Raw genomic sequence first — 26089 nt, forward strand, 5'->3', positions numbered from 1 at the left:
CAAAAAAATTTCTGGTTTGAAGAAACCATGGTAGAACAGCTTATGGCCATAAGAACCTCATATTCATGGTGAAGCATGGTGATGGCAGCATTATAATAGCATTTTATAAACAAAATCCACAGGATTCTGTTAGACAGCTGAGAAAAGAAGTTCACCTTTCAGCATGATAACAGCACAAAGCAAAAATGAAAGTCAAGAAAAATTTCTGAAAGATGACCAACAATTTGAAAAGGTCAGGGTTCAGATCTAAATCTAAAGGGAAAATCTGTGTATTGATATAAAGAGGGCTGCCGATCAGACTCGCTATAGAGCAGTGTTATCCTGGAGCACTAAGAAGCAGTGCAATAACTTAAAATTGGTTGTTTTTTTGTTGTTGTTTTTACACGATGTTTCATGGCTGTAGAAAGTTTACAGAAACCCTACACAACAAAAAAAAACCTAATATCAGCTTATATTAGAATAACCCCGTTTTCTTTTCCTAGAAAATGATATACAAAGATTGCAAATGACTGATGCGCGCGCAGGACCGAGTGCGTCTGGGTAGGTCGCACCAAAGGGGTGTGTGTGGGGGTGTGTGTCTGTGGCGCTCGCGCGTACCGGAAACCACGGTAACGCATAAAATCCCAGCGCACAGCCCACAATGGACAAGTAAGAGAGAGAACGAGTGCCAGAAACAGCGTGTGTGTGTACTTGCATGCATGCATGCGGTGTATGTGTGTGTGAGTGTGTGTGTGGTGAATTCGCAAGTGACGCGATTGCGCATCTCACCACCTCGGACCCTTACCAGAAGTTTGCTTTCAACGCGCGCGAGAAATGAACTGATTATTACCGGAGGAGCGAATCACCGATTACTACAGAAATAAAAAATAAAAAAAACGGGGGAAAGAAACAATTATTTGTGTCTGAGAACAGGAACTTTTACCAGAAAGATGTTGGAGATCTTTTTAGTGATGCTCTGTGGACTGACGAGCCGTGGAATGACCAAAGGTAGGTGTTTACCAACAAATAACGACAACATCAATAATAATAATAATAATAATAATAATAATAATAATAATAATAATAATAATAATGGTAGTTTGTTAGCAGTAGCAAAATGCTCAGAGGAGCATGAAACCAACACCTGCACCTACACAAGGAGGTCAAATTATACTTTTATACAATTACTTTACTTACTAAAACTCGCACTTTTTTTATATTCACATTAAAAAACTATAGTTTACATTAAATTATTAAATTATAATTATTATAATGAAAAATAGCAAAAAATAAATATACATAATAAACAATGTATATGCATAAAAATGCAATTATTCGTGTTTGTATTTTATTGCAGACGTTTTAACTTGTTCCCTCTTTTAATTGAACAAAAACAAAAAAACAGCAAATGAAAGTAGAGGTTATATCATTTAGACCCTCATTGTAGGGGTTACAAAAAACTGAATGATGGCGATGATGATGATGAGGATGATGATGATGATGAGGAGGAGGAGGATGATGGTTGTTATTATTATTATTATTATTATTATTATTATTATTATTATTATTATTAACGTGAATGTGTGTAATAGATGTTGAAAGATTTCATAAAGGTGAACTGTGTGTGTGTGTGTGTGTGTGTGTGTGCGCGCTCCTGTTCTGGCCCCTGTTCAGTCGCAGAGGGCGTTTATTTCCTGAGCCTGATGACTTTCTAATATAAATGACTGTGGGGTCACGACCACCGCAAGGAAACTTTGGAAGTGCGCGTGCAGGCCCCGCAGCTAATCAGCGCTCATGACTAAAACAGACCCCCGTGGGAAGGAAATATGGAGGGCGAAACTCTGCGTCACTCCTCTCGACTTAAAAAAAAACCTGCCTTGCAGCCAAACAAGCTTTAAAGGCTTTTTCTTTTCGACAAAATCCTGAACACAAATAAGACTGCATGAGAAATAATACATTTATCAATTCATCTCAATTTATTCAATCAATTCCAGTTGTAATTACTGAGGGCCAAATCAATTTCTTATCTCCAAGAGACTGATTGCAAAAAAAAAAAAACGTTCAATCAAAGTGCAATTAATTATGAACTGCTCTTTGCTTGTTAAATGACCTCAGGTCATAAATAAAGGTGTGTACGGGTTAGCATAGATGTAAGTAATATAAAAACAATAATAATGTTTAAAAAAATATTGTATAACCTAATTTATACAATCATTTAAAACAAAGAAAGCATAAAAACACACATATATTACACATATAATAATACACATATAATAATACACATGTAATAATACACATATAATAATACACATGTAATAATACACATAATAATACAGATATAATAATACACATAGGTATAAAGAGGTTTTTTAAGTGGTCAATTTCAGTTCAACTCAAATGTTGATTAAATTGACACTAAACTAAATTCAAAACGTCTTTTTTGAATTTTACATTCACTTTTATGGATTCTATTAGTGCGGTATAGTCTAAGAATATTTCCTCTTTTGTCTATAAGATAAGCAGTCTTTCTGAAAAAAGACTGCTTATCCAAAATTAACTTGCTGACAGATTTTAATTTGTGGAAACAGTAAATCTCAGTGGAAAACCCCAATCTAGCACAAAACTACCACAAAACTACCACAGAATTCACACCCTGCTGCTGTTCTTTTGCTTGTCATTGTAACATGTAACAATAAGAAAACCTTAAACTGTGGTTCCTACTTACGAGTTTATTAAACCTGGTCATTAGGTTGTGATCTCAATTGAGGTGTGCAGGAAAATAGTTTCTGCTTGGCGGAAAAGATACGGGACTGTGCTCCCATGCTGTGATCCTTTTACTGATTTAATACCCAACCAATGTAAGTTGTTATGTTACCAGTGCTGTGACCTTTACAGTGTAATTAGTAACAAAGGCTCACTTTGGAGTGTGTGGAATATGCTGATTGAGACCTGGGCATCCAGCCATTATATGACCTCGGTTTCATGTCGTGTGGAACTAATTGACTCAGCTTCCTTGTTTTAAATTGAAGCAGCAGCTTAGTATATAGGCGCCATGTGAAAATGCTGGCAAGGAAATGAAGCTGTGAGTTTGGCATAGACAATGGTGAAAGCCACTTACAAACCCCCAGACCAGGATGTATTCAGACAGGGTTTGGGAACACATTGTGTTTTTAAACCCAAATCTTCCACTAAAGTGTACATTTAAGTATGAAAACACATTCATACCTTTGAACCTCTGTATGTGCCATGTATAACCCTCGTTTATCTAAATGTTGACTTGTGTTTTCAGCTTCTGGACAACAGTCCCCTTTACAGGTTTTTAGAGTGTTTATTGCATACTGTATTCCTGTACAGAAATGATCAGGGTTTACACTGAAATTATTTAAAATATTAATTCACTATCTACTAATTGCTATAAAGCATATAAAATTTAATGTGATACCATACAAAGGTAAGATATTACTCAGAGTTATGCCAGAGTTATGAAATCATATTCAGCTTCCTCTTCATAGTTTATCCCTACAGACTTAGAGACAATGGGGTTGTTTACTTAGAAATGGCTGGTTGGTCCGATCTGCGAGAAAAAACATGAAAGTGGAATGCAAGAGGAATTCTGAGAATTTTTATTGAAATGATTTTCAGCACATAATCAGAAACTATTCTTTTTCAAATAACGCTGACTTTGCTGTCAGTAACTATCTGTTAATTATATGTTTATAAAATGCTAATTTTCTGTAAATATACTGATGAGTTTCAAACAAGTGGTAAACTATATAGATTATGTTTGTCTTTCTTGCTGCTCAGATCAGCAGCTCTTAAATGATGTATTTTTCTCTTCTATCTTAAAGATGCAGACAATAAAGGAAGGTTCAGCTCTCCAGTATTGGATGTAACTGAACGGCAGATCACCCTAGAGAAGAACCAGATGGTCCAGCTGAACTGCAGGTGACAAACCAGAGTATTTCATTAGGTTTCACAGGCAGACAGACATATACGCCATTGCGAGGTCGTTGACCCAGGCCAGTAAACTACCCATTAATTCTTTTTACATTAAGATAAGATGGTTATGAGAAAAATAATTGTTCAAAGGTACACAATCTTCATCCAGAACTGTGATCAAAATGAACAAGCACAATATTGGGTAACATAAACCACCAATTTTACAGGGGACGATGGGAGCTGGAGTGGGTGCTCCCCTCGGGTGTGAGCAAGAACCAAGTGAGTGCTCAAGTAGAAGAGACTCGTTGTGGCAAGCGTGCAAACCACTACTGCAGCCGCCTTACCCTCAGTCCTGCCTTAGCCCAGCATACAGGATCCTACCGTTGCCGCTATTTGCACAAGCAGCGCAAACACACCTCTGTCTACGTCTTCATCGCAGGTAAGAGGCTCCCTGTGCCATTTATACTCAAAGGTAGTGAGATACTCCAAGATCTGGTGAACTCACCGACCATTTCTGTTTGTTAAGGCAAAACAGGATGCAAAAGGAAGTCCATAATATCTAAACAGCATTTTCTCCCAGCACAGCACATCCGACTAAGTGAATAGGTCTGGCATGGGTTCTCACTGTCTCCCCCATTTCTTGCCTATATATAGCCTGCAACTTTCATTTAAGAGCTACCTTAGGGGGGACAGAAATAGCCCCAGCTGTCGAAAGGCACAGCTCTTGGGCAGCCTTTCCCAAGGCAGCAGGTCTTATCTCCCTTGTTCAGCCTTGCTGTCCGCATCCTGTGCTGCTCATGGGGGGCTGGTGGGGGACAGGGATGGGGAATAGGATGTCTCCCTTGGCAGAGGAGTGCTGAGCATTTATAACTGCTTGAAAATAAAGGTGAAAGGGATGGGTATTAAACTGAGGAAGCATCCCTGGGCAGTAAGGATTTGCTGGTAGACAGCATCATCCATTATGAAGCAGAAAAAATGTCCAAGAAACAGGGACCTTGAGTGAGTAAAATAAGCACCCGGTCACCAAACAAGGCCTCTGAGGGCCATCAATTGCTCTTGTGACCATGTCCATTAAGCCTCTCCCTCCCTCTTTTATATGGAATCAAAGCACATCAAGGAAGCCCCTGCATCCAGGAGTCCTTGGGGTACTTTTGTTCAAATGTTCAGAGATTTCTTTTCTTTCCTTTAATAATGCTAGAGTAACAAACAATGGAGCGAGCAACACCCAAGCTCTTTCAATACCACAAGATGATTTGAGCTGCAAAAGAAAGTGCAACCAAGCCTACAAACAACACACAAAGCTTTTGATAACTAGCAAACAATATTTCTTGCTGACTCCAAATTGTTATCTGTGGTCAAATTCTTTGTGTGGTATTTGGTAACCAGCTTTGTGTGTTCAAAGGAATGTATATGTTTTTTCCTGACCCCAGTGTTTGGGTTTCAGATAGCCAGCAGCCATTTGTAAAGGTGCAGAAAGAGATCCCAGACGTGGTCTATATGAAGGAAGGAGAAGACTTAGTGTTCCCCTGCAGGGTCACTAACCCAGACTCCAAAGTTTCCTTGGTCAAAGTGAGTACCAAATCCCTGAAGTCATCCAAAAACATTAGCAAATTAACCTTTTTTGCCCACATTATTATTTTGTCCACCATTATACTATATATGTACTATATTTGATGAACCACCATCCATTTGTCATCATCTTCATCAAAATTATCATGGTCTTATTTTTTGTCCATTGATCTACTCTCAAACCTCAATATTATAAAACATATTATTATAATTGTATTGCTTATTTCCAGTAATGGCAACTCATTTATAGTGTTTGTGATTAATAGTGAATGTGCAACAATAGTTCAACCTGCATTACACATGTTCTTGGAAACAATATTTCTCCTTTTAATCTCCACCTAGTAACCACTGGCATTTTTCATGAAACTTATCTGCTTCTCTCTTCCCTCACTGCTCATCACCCTCTCCACCCATTTCATCATAACAGTCCCTTCCCCAGCACTATGATCTACCATATGCAACTACATTATTTCTTAATATTTTTCTATCCTTTGCTGTATGGTGAAACTTAGCAAGTCAGTTACAAATTCATTCATGAATTTCTCAAATTCCTGTTCCTTTCCTCCCATTGGCCCTGCTCCAGCAAAGTTCAAGTGATTGGGTTTGTGTTTGTGTATAGACAAGAGTCTTTCCCTGGCTTCCGTGTGACAAAGTTACCTGCCTTACGCCAACAGGCAAAGAGAGTGGCGCCCCCGGCTTCCTCCGTCTTACTGGCACCATGTAAAACCCCGGAGATGTAGACAGGACGCAAGGGTCTACGTGCCCCCACCTTAACTTGTCCTTGTATTTAGGGAACTGCTGATGTCTTCTACAGCTGTCTGCATCAACTTAGCCAATCATCAGACATTAATTTGAATAATGTATAAGGTTGAATCTGGTGTCAGTCTTAGGGGACAACTGTTCATGCCATTTTTAGCTATTTCTGTATCTGAGAGTTAAAAAAAACTGTTCAGAATGAGTGAACTAGAGCGGAAAAGAGCAAAATGACCAGTTCCCTTAGCGCTCCCTTTGGCTCTGCTTTCAGGATGGGAGCTGTTTTGGGATCTGCCATCGATATGACATCCCTCTCCTCCCCTTGGCTTGAAAAAAGCTTCCCATTTAATTTCAGCCTGCTGTGTTTATGTAATGCTTGACCCTCTGTACAAAGTCACCAAAGTAATCAGTCTAAAAATACAAGGCCATCTTGATCTCCCATTCAAAGTTGGACTGTAACACATTACTAGAGTGTTTTTTTCTGGAAAAGATTTTCTTTTCTTTTTTTTTTTTTTTTTTGCAGACGAATATCTTTAATCTCACACCTCTTGCATAAGGAACAATACTCTGGGGGCCAAACTCTCACAGAAGCTGTAAAAGTGGACAGGGGGCCCTTCCAAAGATTGACCTGAGGGCCCCAGCCGCAGTGTCTATATCCTGTAGTAACAGGATGTGAGGCGATGGACTGGAGTCACGTTTCCATATCCTCAACACTCTCAGGCTCTGTACAAGGGATTTTAGTAGAGGGGAGGAGGGGGCATCTTATACTATGCGTGTGTAGAATGTAAGATCATAAAACAGGAAACATTGGCTATGTAAGACCTGTATGGGAACACATTGAAAATGGCTTAGCTAACACATTCATGGTGTTGACCTGTTCACACTGGAAAGGAGGTGTCCACCTGATCCCTTGAGAAAGGGCAGGGCACTTCCAAGCTGTCACAGCTCCTCAAGTAAACATTTCCTCCCCTGGATTTAAAATAAAATAAAATCATAATACAGCTCTTCAAGAATCCTGGTAAACACAATCCTGTTACCAAATCAGTCTACAGCAGACGGTAAAATAGAATATTATTGGCTAGATTTCACAAGAAGGTGTTTGACTGTAGTTAATTTGTAATTGAACTTTAGGGATATAAATAGCTGCAAGAGTTCCTGTTAAGTTGAATGGTTTATGTTCTAATCATTACAGTTTCCTGACCGAAGACTTGGCACTGATCAGAGGAACATCATTTGGAATAACAGAAAGGGCTTTGTTATCCGAACCCCCACATACTTCTACATTGGTCTCTTTTCCTGTGAAACCATCATCAATGGGACAAAATTCACCAACAAGTTCTTGACTTACAGACCCGGTATGATAACAATGTAGACAGATAAGTCATAGGATAAATGTGATCTTTTAAATGAACAGAATTTTCACTTTTGTTTTATTCTCTCCAGTGAATAAGATCCAACAGGTATATCTAAACAGCACAGGCTTGGTCCAAGCTCTGCAAGGAGAGAGACTGGCCTTAAACTGCACTGTTACAGCTGAGTGGAACTCAAGAGTGAAAATCAACTGGAGTTACCCTGGAAAGGTAACACAAATGTTCATCCAGAAAATATCAGAGACTACCATAATGTTCAGATTTAACATATTTCATTTTTGCACATTATTATCAGCTTCTTAAATCTTGACATTACTCAACCAGATACATGTATAAAACGTTTCTCTGTCTGCAGGGTAATAGTTCGGTCTCAATCAGTCGGCGTATAACACAGAGCAAGACCAATGTTGTGTTCTACAGCATTCTCACTGTCCACAAACTGCACAAGGCTGATAAAGGACTCTACACTTGCCATGTGACAAGTGGACCAGCAAAGCGGGAAGTCAACACCTCAGTCATAGTTTATGGTAAAGTTTTCAAATCTCTATTACAAGAGCAATAAGCTTAAATAAGTTTACAGTTTTTATGTGTTTCTAATAAACATGCATGTCTTTTGATTTTCAGATCAGCCCTTCATCACATTAAAGCATAAAGATGGATCACTGGTATATGCACATGCAGGGCAGAAATCCTTTCGCCTGTTCCCCAAATTACGGGCTTTCCCTGAACCTGAAATTGTCTGGTAAATCAGTGGAAAATGGAAACACCACATACTCTAATCAATGGTTTCAATATGCAAGCTTTCAATTTTATTAACGTTCTCTTTGTGTGATCGTTGGTCAGGCTGAAGGATGGGATGGTGGCAGATGAGCAGTGTTCACGATACCATGTAGATGGCTATTCTCTGGTGATTCGAGATGTTGCAGAGGAGGATGCTGGGGTCTATACCATCCTCACTCGTATCCAGCAGTTTGGTCTTTATCGGAACCTCACACTCTCACTTGTGGTGAACGGTATGCATGTCTTCAAAACTTAGAATGTATATTGCTATTTAATGGGGCTTTTAGTGGCATCCATAGGTTATGTGTTTGGTTGTAAACTGAAGGTCCTTACTATTCTCTTCCCTCTCAAAGTTAAACCTCAGATTGGTGAGAAAGCTGTAGCAGTGCGTGATACAGCAACTATGCCACGGTTCAGCAGGCAAGCCTTCCGCTGCACTGCTCATGGAGTCCCAAGACCTCAAATCCAATGGCTCTGGCATCGCTGCCCTTCTAAAGGCCTGTAAGTGCCACACTATCCTGAGCACATTCACCTACTGCAACAAGAAATGGTACACATTGCATTTGGACATTAAGCCAGAACAAATTTAGCTGAAAAAATATTTTGTTGGATGTTGAATCTGTATCCTCCTTTCTTAGACACATGGATTCCCAACAGCACACCAACTTAGATATTAGTCATAGTGTGTTTGATTTGTTTTTGTTCATGCCTATAGCACTAGTGTCTTATGTATGTGTCTGTTTGTTTGTGAATGGAGACATGTTTTGTCTATTTCAGCATGAGTTCAGACAGGGTTTCCTCTTAGCCTCTAGAACAGATGGTTTAGCAACTCTTTCATGTGTGTCTATTCATTTTTGTGTGAACAAATGATGGTGTGTATGTGTGTGTGTGTGTGTGTGTATTTGCATGAATGTGTGCCTGGTACATTCGTGGAACTCAGTGTAACCTGGAGTTAAAAGCCCCAAAAAAAACTTCAAAAGAGATGAGTTCCGCTCTTACAATAACGATTAGCTGGTTTCTAAATCAAACACCATGATTTAATGAACTTCCCCTACAGAATGCAGCCTGTTTATTATTCTGATTGGACGGGCGCATCCTGTCATAGCTTTTCCTAATGTGTCATACACAAACTATTTTGCATTCTCATGAGAAATGCCAAGCCAGCACTATTCACATGAGAAGGAACTCCCATTATGGTGTCTCTATCCGCCTATATTCACATACACACACAAACACAAGACACGTATCTGCTAAGACAAGTCAAGCTATTATCTATTTATCTGTTATTGAATGCAACGCCTAATCCCAAACCCAAACCCAAACCATGCATATATATATTTGTATATTACATGCCATTGCAGTTTCATAGAACAGTCACTCTTGGTCATGCTATTGTATTCTACATCCTAAAAGTGGTGTAAAGGAAATATGTAAATTAAATGAATTTATGAATTAAAACAAATCTTATATTGCAAGAGTAATGAGCCCTTTAAAATAGTCAATTGTCCAAATGTTATACATTTTGTTATAAGTGTAAAAAAATGCATTTATTTATTTAATAAGATTTTTATCTTTTTTATTTAATAATTTTTTATGCCAAAAAAAACCCATTGATTTTAAGTGGTGTTATTAAAAGTGTATTATTAAGAGCTGATCACTGGCAGGATCCTGACCGAGGCCCTTATTCTTTGTAGCAGCCCAGCGCGGCTGGCCTGACGTTGAGGCGGAGGAGGCGCAGGGAGAGTGGTGCTATGGGCCGGGCTGGCCTCCTAACGCTGAACAGGCTCAAGCCTCGGCCATGGGAACGGCAGCGCTCTTATCTCAGCCGGGCAGGAGGCGCAGACGGACTTCCTGTGCGAAAATCAGAGCGCTTTTCCTCTCGTTGTTTGGCTTCCTCCCCGACGCGAGGCGGCTTCCCAGCAGCGTGATTGTCCCTGCGTCTTCAAACGTGGCACAGTTCGCTTCCTCAAGGGCTTGATCTATTCTTGAGAGCCCCTTATCCCACAGCCTCCAACACCCCCCTCCAACTTGACCAGCATCTCCAACCACCTTAATACCCGCATCCTAACCAACCTCCTCCCTGTCCACGCTATTTAGTGTTCAATTAACAAGCCAGTCATCAACACTGTCCTTGAACCCCACCACCTCCAATGACACCACCACCGCCGCCGCCCTGCAGGCCCATGGCACCCTTCTGTGAGAGTCTGGACTGTTTCCACAGCAGCTGTTTCAGAGACAGGACTGCACTGGTGCATGCTGGGAAACACAGACACCATAAGGACAAGATGCAGTCAGGAGGAAGGGGGTCCACATATGCATACCATGGAAGTGCTTTTTAATTTATTCTCTTCACCTCTGTATGGTGAATATCTTTTTTTTAATCTTAAAATCCTAAATCTTTCTCAGACATTTTTTGAGCCAAAAGAAGTGCAATTCCATCCACACACTGCCTACCCTTTCTGGAGCTGCTTTTTTGCTTTTATATTCATGTCCTGGAGTGGTACTATAATGGATGTATGAACCATGTCTGTTTCCAAACCCCAGCCTGCCTGTTGTAGTTCTAACATCCACAAAAAAGCTGTGAGTTCAGATCATGTATTCTGGATCAGTAATTCAGTGTGAGTGTTCAGAGAGAGGTGGACAAAAGGACGTTCACTGCTCGGAAGTTCGCATTATGTCCAGAAAAATCTCTAGAGCTGGTCCAGAGCTCCTGCTGTGTAGGGCTTCATGGGCCAGAAATAAAAGACTGCTGTCATCCCATATCAACCTGTGTCATTAGATTACTATGTCAAAGAGTTCCTGATTGTGACAACGCTGAGTATCACACATGGCCATGATTTGTGTTAAAAGAACATTTTCTTTTGTGTGTGTGTGTGTGTGTGTGTGTGTATGCATGTATGTATGTAGGTAAGAATGCAAATGCCTGCTTGTGAGTGTGTGTTCAAGACTAAGGTTTCTCACTTTATGGGTCTATCCCAATGTGATTTATCCTTTTTATACAGATTTTCTATGAGTAATATATGAACCTAATATTTAATAATTTTATACCACTAACGTACTTATGATAAATGCAAATAATTGCCAGGTGTGTAAAACGGCTGATAAAATTCATAGTATTGTCTAAATTCTGTGTTATCATCAAATGTATGTGGTTTTATATTAAAAGGCAAAATTATATGTACAATATGGTCTTTTATTTTAAATGTGCAAATTCTCACTGATAGAAGGTTTAACGTAATTACTGACCTTCTTGCAAATAAACTGATGCATAAACATTTACATATTTGGATTTCTATTGTTTTTGAAGCTTTCAATGAGTTTAGGCATGCAGAATAACTGAAATACAGAATACTCTCAATACACTGTACTCAGGCACACAGAGAATGTTGACGCGCGTGTGTGTGTGTGTGTGTGTGGGGGTTGAGTGGGTGTGTGAATTTTGGATTCTATTTTTAACAGAATGATTAAAAGGGGAAAAATGTGCGTTCCATATGGTTTTAGAGTGCATGTGTTTCCTGGGAGGCGTGGGAGAGAAGTGTGCGTGTGTGTGTGCATGTGTATTCGTGTGTGTGGGTGAGTGGGTGAGGAGTTCTGGTGTCATGATCAGGGTGGGACATGGGAGCACAGGAGATGGGCACTCACTATCTTTGCCAAGAGGAAGAGTAATCAGAGAGAGAGAGGAGTCTGAGCCAGGGCAGGACTTAGAAAAGTGTGTGTGTGTGTGTGTGTGTGTGTGTGTGTGTGTGTGTGTGTGTGTGTGTGTGTGTGTGTGTGTGTATGTGTGTGTGTGTGTGTGTGTGGGGGTGTATAGAACACCGCACCTTACAGAACACAACACACAAGTTTACAGAGATATAATAGGCTTGGCACTAGATAAGACCTGGGTTTTGTGAAGCTATGGATGAGGATGATTTAGTTTGAGGAAGTTTACACACCGGAGACAGCAGAAAAAAACACGTGCAAGCACTGGACACTGCTAATTAGAGATCAAGGACACTTCAGAAAACAAAAACACTGTGTCCTGACTGTTAACCTCACAAGCACAATCACCACCACCCTCCAATCCCGATATGCACATCCCAAACTGCATTCTAAATTATAGGAGGAAAAAGTTTCTCAGAAACCTGAGTTTAAGGCTGTTAATGAAGAAAACTGCAATTCCCAGGGGACAGATGATGATGATAATGAGATATTTCCGGAGTTCCCTCTTCCTTCTGCTGCAGCTGTGTCTCACACCTGTGTGATGTGACATCACTCTCCAGCTAAACTAAGTCCTGTCCCTCTCTCTTCCTCTTGTCTCTTTTCTGTCTTTTGGCTCTAAGATGCAAGGAGCCGGCTTCCTCCTCCTCCTGGACTGCAGTGAGAGAGCAGACAGCAGTCACGTCCACCCACAATCCTGTTCTGAGTGTCACACACATGCGGGAAGTGTTGCAGGGGAGGAATAAGGTGAGAACAACTCATGGGTAGACATTTCTGAAGGGGAAAGGATTGATGGAGATGTGTGGGAAGCCGACTGAAGTGTCCAATTCTGTCGAATTTTGGAAAAAAAGGTGGAGCAGCTATTGCATAACTGTTCCACATAAACAACAAGGCTACATCGTGGTCAGGGAAGTAGTACTGCAGTACTGTTAACAGTAACACTTAAAGTAGTACACTTTACCTCTGTATATTACTTCATTTCCGCTTATAGGAATCAGCCGTGTGCTGTAGTATATACAAGGGCAGTTTACCATGGGGGGGCAGTAGAACACTTTATTGATCGAACAACCTATCAGCACAAACATAACAGAAAAAAAAACCAGGCTGAATGAAAGGTTCTCTGGAACAACACTGTAAAAGCAGTGCTTTTGTTATATTAAATCACATTTAATTGAAATGATCGATTCTGATTTGTCGAACATTTTTTCATTCATTTTCGTTAATAACAGCAGCTCTGACAATAGTGAAGCTGCAAATCATAGGTTTATATTCATGCACTCATTCTTATTGTAATCATTTATATAGTAACATCTTAACAGTTTTATCGAATCATCCTAAATATTTGTAAACCAGTAATTGCATTCTCAAAACTATTTGTATAAACAGCACAACACTATAGATTTATTGAAAAAGTCTATACTTTTTTCAAAATCTTTAGTTCATCTCTCTTCATTGTGGCATCTATGAATTTCAGCAGCACAAATTTATTTATTTGATTGCAAGAGACCAGACAGGATTCATACTTTTATTTTGTTAAGTGTTTGTTCGTTCTTTGCTTCTCGTAATTATGTGTTTTGCTCTGTCTGTATACACTCTCCAATTGAAGGTTCACAAAATGTACCTGTTTTTGAGAACTAGTTGATTATTGATTGCTTTGAATTGCTTCCCTTCATTAGTGACATTCAAGATTCATCTGCACAATTCATCAATTCAAGAAACATTTCCCCAAAAGAAATTTAATAGAAATTTAAGCTCGACAGATTCGGACAACTTGTTTAAGTGTTTTGCATTCAATGATTTATGCAATGAACTAATGCTGAATAGGGGGTTAAGACTATTTAGGTGAAACCGCTATAATATATTTTGATCAACATGAACATAAACAACTGATAATGTAGGGAACAGCTGACACTTGTACACAATCGATTAAATGAATGAATTGTTTTTATGATGTGCACAAGTGGTTAATAACATGGAGGTTGAACAAGGAGTTTTAAGAATTTCCTTTCTGATCTGACAAATGCTCCAAAGCAACTGAGAAAACTGTAATAATAGACAATGGATTTAAAAGCATGTTGTCATTAATCCAAACTGTATAAACATCAATGTGCAGGAATTTCCTGTAAAGAGAAGTTTATTAAATATTTAATGAAAGGAGTCTTCAGTGTCAGAGTTTTGTTAGAGTAAATTTTACCCCAAACACAGGGAATTCTTTAGCACAGAAGTTTAAGTTTTATGATTTCTGGAGAACGTACACCAGAAGCGTGCGTGTGTGGGTTTTTTTGTTTGTTTTTTTATTACATTATGGAGGAATAAATGTTCTAAATGGGGCTCAAATGTTAATTATTGTATGAAAGTTCCATAAAGCATTCAATGTAATGATAAATAGTTATGTCATTCATGAGTTCGTCAACAGCCATGACATGAGGAAGAAAAACTTCAGTACATGGTTTGTTCTCTACTTATCACTGACCAATCATATAATTACACAAATTTATATTATTCAATACATAAAATATTATATTGTGTATAATAATAATTTGATTACTAAAAGCTGTGGAATTTCTAATGTTTGATTCCCATTATTTTAGTAAAATAAAAAGTCATCCACTTTGCATGCATCGTTAAATGAAGACCTACATATTACCACATTTTATAAGTGTCAGCTAATTTCAGATATATGTGCGTGTGTGTCTTTATGTTGGCTCTCAGACTGTAGGTATTTTAACAATTGGCAAGGCATTAATATCTGGCGTCTATCGCTGCGTGGCTTCCAACTCAATGGGCACAGATGAACTGGACATCCGCTTCTATGTAACAGGTATTTTTAGTTTCTCAAACAATTGAACAAAACACTTACAATTACTTTTACCACAGACTTCCTGAAATGTCATTACATCGCTGGCAGGATATATTGATATATATAATACTGATCATTTGAAATATTACTCTGGATGTCACATGCTGGGAGTCAAAGGTGTTAGATAATTTTCCTCTTTTCATCTTCTTGCATCTTGTCTCTCTGTCTTTTTTTTTTTTTTTTTGCCTGATTTTCTTGCGATTCCCATCACGTTCCATTCATTCACAGTAGTTGCAGTGGACGTGTAGGATGTTGCCATGTCTACCGGGTGATTAGGGAGGTGAACAGGAACCTGTTCTCCTTATCAGCCTGCTTCCCCAATGCCGAATTACGTGCTTTATTTAGAAAGATCTGGTGGTGTTTGGGAAAGATAAACATTATCTTTCATCAGGAAAACCTCGAGCGGTTTCCACGGGAAATTTCAAATAGCTAAAGTAAATAAAAACTCTTTTCACGGGGGGTCGGAGGGTTCGCTCTCACTCTCTTTACCGACAATGGCTATTCAACATTGTCATCAAAGGTTCTGAAAAAAGACTAGCTCGATCAACACTAACAAAAGTGCTTTTCATGATGTTGTTCTCTATTTTGTTTGTCCAAGTTAGCACTGGCAGTCTTTATAAGCGTGCTCTAAAACGCCTTCTTTTCCATCTCACCAATCACAGATGTCCAGGGAGGATTCAGCATCTCTGGGGAGTCAGAGGAGGGTCCAAGAGAGGGCAGAGACTATCACCTGTCCTGTATAGCCAATAAACACCTGTACTCTAACATGTCCTGGCACAGAGTGACCGGCAGCTCAGCAAGCATGGTGGAGGGTCCACCACTGGTTGGAAAGCTGACAGAGGGAGAATACTCGCTCACTTTACGCTTGACCTTGACAAATCTGACAGCGCAAGACTCTGGGACGTACCGCTGCTCTGCCACACACATGGTCACGGGGCAGCCCTCGCACCAGGAGGCACTTGTAACAGTTGCAGGTGTGTCTTGGGGTCTCTGTTTTCAAGAACTGCTTTGTATCCCATTTACCAAATCTTAAGTGTAACATTTTAATGATTAGATCCTAATCTTTGATCTTGGAAAGTGGCTGCTTGAGTTACTTAAATACACTTCATTTCTTTTAGGTGTATTTTTGTATGTTGTCCACCAAATGCCCTTGAAAAAACAGAGAAAGCACGGAAACACTCAGCTATTTTAAAGCCATTTCAAATTGTTTTCTAAACAAACGTATACTCCTGTATGAGTCATGTAAGGATGTGCTGACAGGCATGCACACACAAGAGCTATAGATTGAGTAAAAGGGTGGGGGGTTGAAGGTGGAGCAGAAAAGGAAAGACAGGAAGAAAGAAAGAGAAAGACAGAGGGTCCTTGGGAACCAAGTTACTTAAGCTTCCTGCAGTTGCTCCATCCAAGGCTGTTTTGAAACAGCACCTCTTTCACGTGGGAATGCGAGCTGGACAGAAGGAAGAGCACACAATGCTACTTCCCATAGTACCTCATCTACACAGTACTTCACGGGGGCTGAGAACAATCAGCCAATCAGCAACTGTCAAAGACCAAGGAAAGAGACAATAATCAATTGTCTCAGAGAGGAAAACATTCGGAACAATAATCAGCTCGTCATGAGGTGATCCTTTCTTTATTCCTCTATCCTAGTCATATTTGGCACTATTTAACTCAAAGACTTCCTCAAAGACGCTTCTGCTAAAACAAGGAAGTGTCACAGAGCTGTCCAAATGAAACTTACTCAAGATATGTGAGAAACGGGACAACATTTTGCAACATGACGTAAAATGTACTATCCTGAAAAATTCTTCAACTGAAACATCATACTTATTACAGTTGCCTGAAAACAAATGACACAGGCACACAGCCAGCTGTCAAGGAAGTCACGCTTTAATCTGTCGGGCCAAAATGTATTGCTGAAATAACTAGAACACTGTCAACAAATGGCACAGCTCCAATGGCCGAGAGTCAAATGTTTCACATCACAATTTGTAATGAAAGAAATAGAGCTTGCTTTCTGCTCACTAATCTGTAAATCACTCAGTGCTTTGTTAATGTGCTCCAGTACGGCTACTTATATGCCGAGTGACAGAAATATGCCAGTGTCTGACATTACCGCCTCCTCTCTAGAGACACCAGTGATATTTAAATGGGAATTTTGTATATGCTATTAGACAGAATGTGATGCAGCTGTGACTTTTTCGTTCTCCTCTATAGTTCTGGAGGCTCCAGCGCTGCTGCAGAACCTCAGCGATTGCAGTGTGAACATCAGCAACTCGGTGACTCTTCAGTGCCCTGCCACTGGAGTGCCGCGACCTCTCATCACGTGGTACAAGGACCAGAGGAAGCTGAAGCAAGTGTCTGGTGAGAAATAAATCCAAGAAGTCTTTGCTTATGGAGCAGCTGAATGGACGTTTGTGTTTTTAAAGAGTAATAAACCCAAGGTGCCATTGTTTTAGCACTGGAGCAAAACATTAAATCTCAGCTGCATTCTTATATCCTGTGTCAACCACTTTGTTTTCAAGATATGCAGGATATTCATGAATAGCACAATGTCTTGAACCAGAAATCCATTCATTTCACAATCACTGCACATGAACAGAAATGTGTAGTTATGTAGTGAAACCTGTTATTTGAAACCAGACTCATACTTTCACACTGAACTCAGTGAACTGACTGATTTTGTGCCCCAGGCATCATTTTGTCACCAGAAGATGGCACTCTCCACATTGACCGCATCACTGCTGAAGATGAGGGCTTGTATACATGTGAGGCTGCCAACGAGAGAGGATCTGTGGGGAGCTCAGCTTACATTTCAGTCGAAAGTAAGAGAGCAGAAGTTCAATCATTCACTCATTTACTGTTTCCTGTAAACACTTTTCTGTTTACTGTAATGTGCTCACCTGACGCATCCAGTGAGCTAAATATGTAATCACACCCAGTTTCTATTACTTTCTACCCTGGCAGTCTGACGCTCTAAACGGATGCCTTGTATCCTGCAGGGGAGAGGACAAGCTTTTGTTGCTGTGTTCAGATAGGTCAGGAAGGAAGCTGTCTCCAATTTTTATTTCCTACAGAAAGCGTCTGTTTGCTTCCCGTAAACTGTTTAGGTATTTGTACATCTTCAGGGAGACAAAAAAGAATGTGTAAGGATGAATTGGTGAGGCAAGCCAGTGTTTGACTACCAGTGACATTCTGGAGACAGAAAACACTAATGAATTATGACTGCCCTCTTTGGGCAGTACTGAGAAATGACACAATGGAGAAGCCCGGATCATAATTAGGAAAATAGAAAAGATCTCAAAAAGACAAACCTAACTTGTGCCTTTGTCTATATTTGTACCTTTTTTTGTCTAGATTCAGAGTCTTTTTCTCTGGAGATTCCCACATTAGCCTGCACGTGTGTAGTGGCCACTCTCTTCTGGCTTCTCCTAACACTTCTCATTCGCAAGCTCAGACAGGTGAGGAGAGCGGTATACTGACCTTCGAAATCTGCTTCCTGGAAAACACACAACAAAATTCAGACAATAAATATTACTTTTCCATCAGACAGTCCAGACAGTCTGGCATGGTACAATTACATTTACAATACATTTATGGCATTTGGCAGATTCCCATATACAGAGTGACTTACAAAAGCAAATGTAAACACATTTATACATTTTTTATAGAGTTTTATAGTAAGGTTCTGACATAAAGATGAATAAACAGATCTTCTGCAGTTCTTCTGAAAATAATCTGCTTTTTAAGGTTTTATTTAGTTAATGGCTGAAGCCTTTATTCACTACTGCAGCTACATGCTGGTCCCCAGCATGTAAACACACTTAGCTGAGGAAATATAATAATACACTTTTCTTCGTTACAGTCTCAAAAGTTTTTATACTTCATCAGAATTAGTGTTTTTTTGCTTTTATTGCCTGCAGTACTTCTGCTCCCTCCCTAATCACCCCCACACCCATACACCCATACACCCACACACCCACACACACACACACACACACACACACACACGCACACGCACACGCACACACACATCGAAACCACCACCTCCACCCAAAAGATTCCATCGTTACTAGTGAACCCAAAGTGTTCTATGAAAACAGTATCAGTTTTTCCATAGAATTACCTGTCTGACTATTGATTTATTTTTCCTGAAGACTTGCATATCTAAAGCCAAGCAAACCATTAATGGAGAACCTTATCAAGCTCAAATTTCTGTAGAAAAGCTTCTCTAGATTGCTAGTGTGTATTAAAAATGCTGTTTGTCTGTTTGCCTGAACACCAGTAGTTTTGCGGTGAAAATGTAGGTCATACTGTCTGGTGAAAACATTTCGCTTGTTCATTCTGAAATACTTTTTATTAATATGTAAAAATGTGGAGCTAGAATAGTTGATTAGAAAGGCCTTATCCACTAATGCTTCAATTTCACAAATATTATGTCTCAGCCAAACTCAACCAATAGTAAGACAGAATACCTGCCAATCATCCTGCACCAGGGGGAGGGGCCTTTTGGTGAACACTGCGAAAGGCTACAGTATGAGGCCGAAAAGTGGGAGTTCCCACAGGAGCGTCTTCAGCTCGGTGTGTATTTGTGTATTTATGTATTTATGCAGAATTGATGTGAGACGTATTGCATTGATATATGAACATCTATACTATTAACAGAAAAGCCACTGGGAAGAGGGGCATTTGGCAAAGTGATGCAGGCATCTGCCTTTGGCATCAGCAACTCAACTGGCTGCACCACAGTGGCTGTCAAAATGCTCAAAGGTATTCACAGGAAAAATGTCACACATTCTTTGAACACACTATTTTAACATGTGAATTAATTACCAAAGCTTCAATGAATCACCTACAGAGGGAGCAACAGCAAGTGAGCACAAGGCTCTGATGACCGAGCTGAAAATACTCAACCATATCGGACATCACCTCAACGTCGTTAATCTCCTCGGTGCCTGCACCAGGCCAGGAGGTGTGTGCCTCCCTTATATCCACATACTAAACATATTGAACTAGAGTCTCACATCTTTCTCTACAGACATTAACTATGCGACAATGTTTTGTCTACTGCTAAGATTGTTTCTCATAAAAAATGACAACAAATAACAAATCTAAGCTTGTAGCATTAGTTAGAAGTTATTATATTAATCATCTGGCATTAGTTAGCATTGGAAACTTTTTCAGCAAACTAAAATATTGTTGATCATCCTCAGGGCCACTTATGGTCATAGTGGAATACTGCAAGTACGGCAACTTGTCCTCGTACCTAAGGAGCAAGAGGGATGTGTTCATGCTGAACAGGGTTGGTCCAATGCATGCACACACAAACACACACATGCCAATCTTTACCTTCCTCACATACACTGTTTTCTATTCAAATGTGTCTCTTTGTTCTTGTTCAGATTTGTCTGGGTCACCCGCTGTATTCTGCTGTTCTATGCATTGTTGTGTCTTTACAGGCGTACGAGTGTATTTTAAGATTTTCTTTTTTTTCAACGTCCTGTTCTCATTTCCTTCTGAAAAGCCTCGCTTTATATTTACCACAAACACTGTTTCCAGGGTGACAGTTTTTCACTTCTGGTCTGGCTTTATCTCAGTTACCGACAATTACGAATGAGGCCTCTTTCTCTCCTTGCCATACATAGCCTGCTAATATACGAGCCTTAAAATATACTGAAAATGTCCGTTGAAAAGTAAATTGCTGCACAAAAACTCTAAAAATGGCCTCTCTATACCTCTACACAGCCTTAGTTATGACCTGTTGTAATGGTGCCCATATTTCCACAGTAATACTTTTAATCTCTTAAATAAATCACTTGTATATAAATAAATAATACAATTACCATACCAGTCACTATTTATTTCTACTAGAAGTTTTCATGGACAATTCTTTCTGATGATCGTGGTTGTGTTTTGTCTAAAACTTCGGAGCTCATAATCATAACCCTCATAATTAGTTTTCTGCAGAAATGCTAAGAATATTAGCACTAGTCTTTATAATCCCAATCATCTGTTCATAAATAATAATGATAATAATAATAATAAGGCTAATCTCATGTACAATAAAACAACACCTTCTAGCCAATAGGTTTCAATAATTTAATGCCACTGTGGTATAATTAACATTAGGGTAAATAGTTTTAAACACACTCACCTCAAATCATAATTAAAATAATAATAGTAATAATAATATTCTTCTTTTTCTTCTTCTTCTTTCGGCTTCTCCCATTAGGGGTTGCCACAGCAGATCATGTGATCCTGTCCTCTACATCTACCTCTTTTAACCCAACTACCTGCATGTCTTCCTTCACCACATCCATAAACCTCCTCCTTGGTCTTCCTCTTTTCCTCCTTCCTGGTGGCTCCATCCTCAGCATTCTCCTACCGATATACCCCATGTCCCTCCTCTGCACATGTCCAAACCATCTCAATCTCACCTCCCTCACCTTGTCTCCAAAACGTCCTACATGCGCTGTCCCTCTAATAAACTCATTTCTAATCCTGTCCATCGCCATCACTTCTTATGGAAATCTCAACATCTTCAGCTCTGCTACCTCCAGCTCCACCTCCTGTCTTTTACTCAATGCCACTGTCTCTAAACCATACAACATCTCAGGTCTCACCACAGTCCTATAAACTTTCATTTTCACTCTCACAGATACTCTTCTATCACAAATCACTCCTGCTATCACTCTTTTCCACCCACTCCACCCTGCCTGCACTCTTTTCCTCACTTCTCTAACACACTCTCCATTACTTTGCACTGTTGACCCCAGGAACCTGAACTCCTCCACCTTCTCCACCGCTTCTCCCTGCAACCGCACCACTCCACTGCCCTCCCTCTCATTCACACACATGTACTCTGTCTTACTCCTACTGACTTCCATTCCCCTTCTCTACAGCGTGTACCTTCTATAATAATAATAATAATAATAATAATAATAATAATAATAATAATAATAATAATAATAATAATATCAACACTTCCAATCACACATCATATTGTTCTCCTTCTTTTTTCTCTCAGGTGAAAGGAGAAGAGGACAGTAGACAGCAGGATGAGTGTAAGAGCTGTGTGGAAAGCCAAAACTGTCAGAAAGTCACCTCTGAATTAGAGGGCGAGGGAAAAGAGGAGAATGAGAACGATGGTGAGGATTTTCCTTACAGGTGTATTTGTTTTAAGAAAAAAACACTTGCATTCATACATCGAAGTAAAAAAAATTCTGTTCTCAGGTTTGATCTCATGGTCAAACACTCCTCTGCACCTAGAGGACCTGATCTCATACAGCTTCCAGGTGGCCAGAGGCATGGAGTTCCTCACCTCACGCAAGGTACCACTATGATCATTCTAGGCAAATTCCTAACATAGGTTGTAAAGAGTTTCTTCCCAACGTATCCCTTCATTATTATTGATATTCTGTATATTACAATATTAATTATATCATTACCAATTGTCTTTCTTCACTGTATGTCTACAAGACAAAACATTGCTTTATGTATATAATGGAACTCGAAACATGAAGTAATGTGACATTTCCATTGTTATTTACAAGAAAGGGACCTGACATATATAGAGAGAGCTTTTTAGAAGCTCTTGTGGTCCAAATTAAAAAAAAATTCACATTGTAGTATAAATCGGTCAGTGCTTAAGAGAACCCTCAAGCTAAAAACCTGAAGTTAGTTCCTTTATATGACATGGAAGTTTACAGGAATTCTTGCGCAGTCCACATTTTAGGTGGACCAGAAATTCTCAAAAACCCAAAAGCTTTCACACCTGTCCAGATGTACTGAATGAAATTCATAGGATTCTATGGCCCTAAATACACTTCTGTGTTATTTCTGATCCCATGTGTGCTAGTGTATACACCGAGACCTCGCTGCACGAAACATTCTGCTTTCTGAAAACAACGTGGTGAAGATCTGTGACTTTGGCCTGGCCCGAGACGTTTACAAAGATCCCGATTACGTCCGTAAAGGAGATGTGAGTGCATCCAGACATACATTTACATCGTGTTTACTGTCTGTCTACAGACCAGAACATGAGGCTAAGTTAATTAGCAAACATCCATGCTTTAATTTTTTCTGTATAGGCTCGCTTACCCCTGAAATGGATGGCTCCAGAATCAATCTTCGACAAGGTCTTCACCTCTCAGAGTGACGTGTGGTCTTACGGTGTTTTGCTCTGGGAAATCTTCTCACTTGGTATTGTTGAGTCTTTAAATACAACAGTAAATTTTTCATCCAGCATATAGTATTTTAGCTTCGTTATATCATCATTATTAATAGTGCATGTGTCAGAAGATATAAATATTAGAAGTAGATGATGCAGTTGAGGACACTCACACAGATCATTTGTGTTCGTTTAGGGGCATCCCCATATCCAGGACTCAACATTGACGAGGAGTTTTGTCACAGACTGAAACAAGGAACTCGAATGCGTGCCCCAGAATACAGCACTCCTGATATGTGAGTGACACGTGTAAAAAATACAATAAAATTACATTCTGAGTAAAAGTGTGTGAGGAACATAATGATGTACATTGTTGTTATAGGAAATAATCAAAATTGTGCTTATTGGTTGCGGTTAGCATGATAACGTTAAGTCACTATCTTAGCTACAACACCATGCTGCTGTGTTGGGAGAGAAACCCATCAGACAGACCTACCTTCCCTGAGCTAGTTGGAACCCTAGGAGACCTGCTCCAGGCCCGTGTGAAACAGGTTCACCATCTCAAACTCATCCAACTATTGTACAAAATAAACCCACCTTACTCGTGAAGAACACTACACTAATGAAAACGTTTCTGGCTTTAAGGATGGGAAGGATTACATTCCCTTGAACATGTTTTCTGAAGAGGGTGGTGCAGAGCTTCTGGATTACAGAGACACACACCAAGGAAGCCCGAGGTAAGTGTGCATCCACAAACTTAGTACTCCAGGACTAAGTTTCCACCAGTTAAGTACAGAGCAAATATTATTTGAGGGAATAAAACACTTCAGGAATGCTGTTATTTAAGGAAATTAATCAGTATCAGGGTGATTTCCTGCAGCAAAGTTAACACCACACTCTGAGCTGACTATGTCTTCATTACTTTAATGTGTAGAATGATGTATTTATTAACTACTTATCAACCATTTATAGTTCAATTTTATCATGGAACAACTGACCAATCAGATTCAAGAATTCAGCAGCACTCCATAATAAGTAACATTAATAGTGTAAAGGGTTAGCTTTGAAGGACATTATTATACACCTCAAGCAGTAACAGCAAAGTAAATATAAATCTTACTCATACATTGACAGGCCACTTTATTAGGAACACTTGCACATTCATGCAGTTATCTGAATCCAATCATGCAGCAGTAGTGCAAAATATGATCTCAGTGATTAAGATCGTGGCATGGATGTTAGAAGGTGGACAGTGAGGCCACATAATGAGAAAACCTTTCCACATCAAATAACATTCTCTCATCTTTTCTAGCTACATCAATACCAGAACCGTTATTGCCACTTTTGAAGAGGACCTCAAAAGAGAAGTTCCAGAAGTATGCTTCTCAACCCATGTAAACTCACTAAAAAGACTGTAACTTCATGTTTTCATGAATTCAATAATGTGAGGAAACTTTTGTTTGCAGGATTCCCAGACTGACAGTGGCATGGTTCTTCCGTCTGAAGAGTTTGTTCAGCTTAAATGGACTGACAAGCTCAAGACCAAAAAGATCACCAGGTAAACATGGTGGCCTGGATACACCACGCCAGGAAACTTTTAAATCTTAATTTTTTTGGATGCCTGTCATTCTATGTTGAAGTGCTTCTAGATATACAGTCATATTATAAAAGGTGCAGTCTGGAAAGTGTGCAGGCTGTAAACAGTCTAGCTGTAATTAGTTCATTACAGTAATGTACTGTATTGGCAAAATGTTTGAACACATGACCATTAGATTGGTGTGTGCTTCTGAACCTCCCATTCCAGATTTAGTCAACATTTGCTTTTATAATAACTTTTATTCTTCTGGGAAGATTATATTTTGTGGAGATTTGTATGAGATTAATTTAACGTATTAATTTTACGTTAGTAAAGTCATGTACTGGTGTAGGTGAAGTGAGGGGGTCTGGAGTTTAGTCAGTGTTCACATTCAACACCAAGGTTTTCAATAAGGTTCAAGTCAGAGCCACTCAAGATCTTCCACTCCAACCAATGAAAGTGTCTCGAACTTTGGGGAAGAACTACATAGTGCTGGAAAAATCAGGTGTCCCAATACTTTTGTCTATATTAGTTAGGATAGTTTTAGAGAGTCTTCAATAGTTTGTCAAATCGTGGGACAGACATAACGTCTTCACTGCTTGTTGCAGGTTCTTCTTGAAAAGCCAGCACCATGACAGAACGCTACGCACTTCAGCACTGCCCTGTGTGAGCGGCGTCCCCTGTGGCCGAGTGGAGAATGACGGAATTGCCACTGTCCCATGTGGTTCACCTCCTCCTGACTATAACACTGCACTGTTCTTCTCTTCTCTATAACATGCATGCCTATATACAACTGGCTGTTCATGTAGGAACGTCACGGACATGTTTATACAAACAGTACATACAGTATATATATATATATATATATATATATATATATATATATATATATATATATATATATATATATATATATTTATGCAGCTCTTGAACATTAGATTTATTTTTTTCAATTACAATTTACTATGAAGGGTATTATTATTATTATTATTATTATTATTATTATTATTAGCACATGAAATGGCCTATAAGTACAACTTTGAGAAAATAATAACAATTATAAAAAGTTTAAAGTTTCCAGATCTGGACAGAAGCCTGGACAGAAAAGTAGCAACTGTAACTATTTAGTGCAGTAAAATCCAAACTATTTTAATTCTTTAAAAAATATATAGTACTTAAAATACATAAAACTTTCAATTAGTTGGCAAAGAAATATAATAAAATTACATATAATTTAAATGTAACTTTGACAAACTTTATTTCCAAACTGAAATTTTGTTGACCTTTCAAAATACAAACATTTGGTAAACTTTTAAAATACGTTTCCCCCATTTTACTATAAGATTTTTGCGAGAAATTTGTTTAATAAATTTTTTTTATACTTTTATAGGAAA

At 39.2% G+C, this 26089-nt stretch overlaps 1 protein-coding gene across 5 annotated transcripts; it reads left to right on the top strand.

The window, feature by feature from the left end:
* Positions 1-658: 658 nt before the first annotated feature.
* On the top strand, positions 659-25553 carry flt1 (fms related receptor tyrosine kinase 1). 5 transcript variants are annotated; one of them, XM_046833668.1, is made up of 30 exons: positions 659-987; positions 3828-3924; positions 4146-4357; positions 5363-5487; positions 7433-7595; positions 7684-7820; positions 7966-8137; positions 8235-8352; positions 8454-8623; positions 8744-8891; positions 12713-12836; positions 14802-14910; positions 15612-15923; positions 17167-17313; positions 17643-17774; positions 18307-18410; positions 19395-19530; positions 19615-19719; positions 19808-19921; positions 20163-20251; positions 21977-22097; positions 22183-22280; positions 22808-22930; positions 23040-23151; positions 23316-23415; positions 23565-23670; positions 23765-23856; positions 24432-24495; positions 24586-24677; positions 25304-25553. In XM_046833668.1, exons 1-30 carry the CDS (start codon positions 930-932, stop codon positions 25467-25469), a joined length of 3846 nt encoding a protein of 1281 aa, XP_046689624.1. In that variant the 5' UTR covers positions 659-929; the 3' UTR covers positions 25470-25553. The 5 variants fall into 5 exon arrangements, with proteins under 5 accessions (XP_046689624.1, XP_046689627.1, XP_046689628.1 ...); XM_046833669.1 differs by having other exon boundaries at positions 943-987; positions 5367-5487; XM_046833670.1 differs by lacking the exon at positions 659-987 and having other exon boundaries at positions 3876-3998; positions 5367-5487.
* Positions 25554-26089: the final 536 nt, after the last annotated feature.

Source organism: Silurus meridionalis, chromosome 21 (assembly GCF_014805685.1).
Source record: "Silurus meridionalis isolate SWU-2019-XX chromosome 21, ASM1480568v1, whole genome shotgun sequence".
NCBI classification, from domain to species: domain Eukaryota; kingdom Metazoa; phylum Chordata; class Actinopteri; order Siluriformes; family Siluridae; genus Silurus; species Silurus meridionalis.

What these genes read in the sequence shown, in the direction of transcription:
- flt1 (XM_046833668.1), top strand. Translation starts at nt 930, where the DNA reads ATGTTGGAGATCTTTTTAGTGATGCTCTGTGGACTGACGAGCCGTGGA. An exon ending in AGAGGAGAATGAGAACGATG is followed by an intron (nt 22,098 to 22,182) that starts GTGAGGATTTTC and finishes TTCTGTTCTCAG; the next exon opens with GTTTGATCTCATGGTCAAAC. An exon ending in GAATACAGCACTCCTGATAT is followed by an intron (nt 23,416 to 23,564) that starts GTGAGTGACACG and finishes TCACTATCTTAG; the next exon opens with CTACAACACCATGCTGCTGT.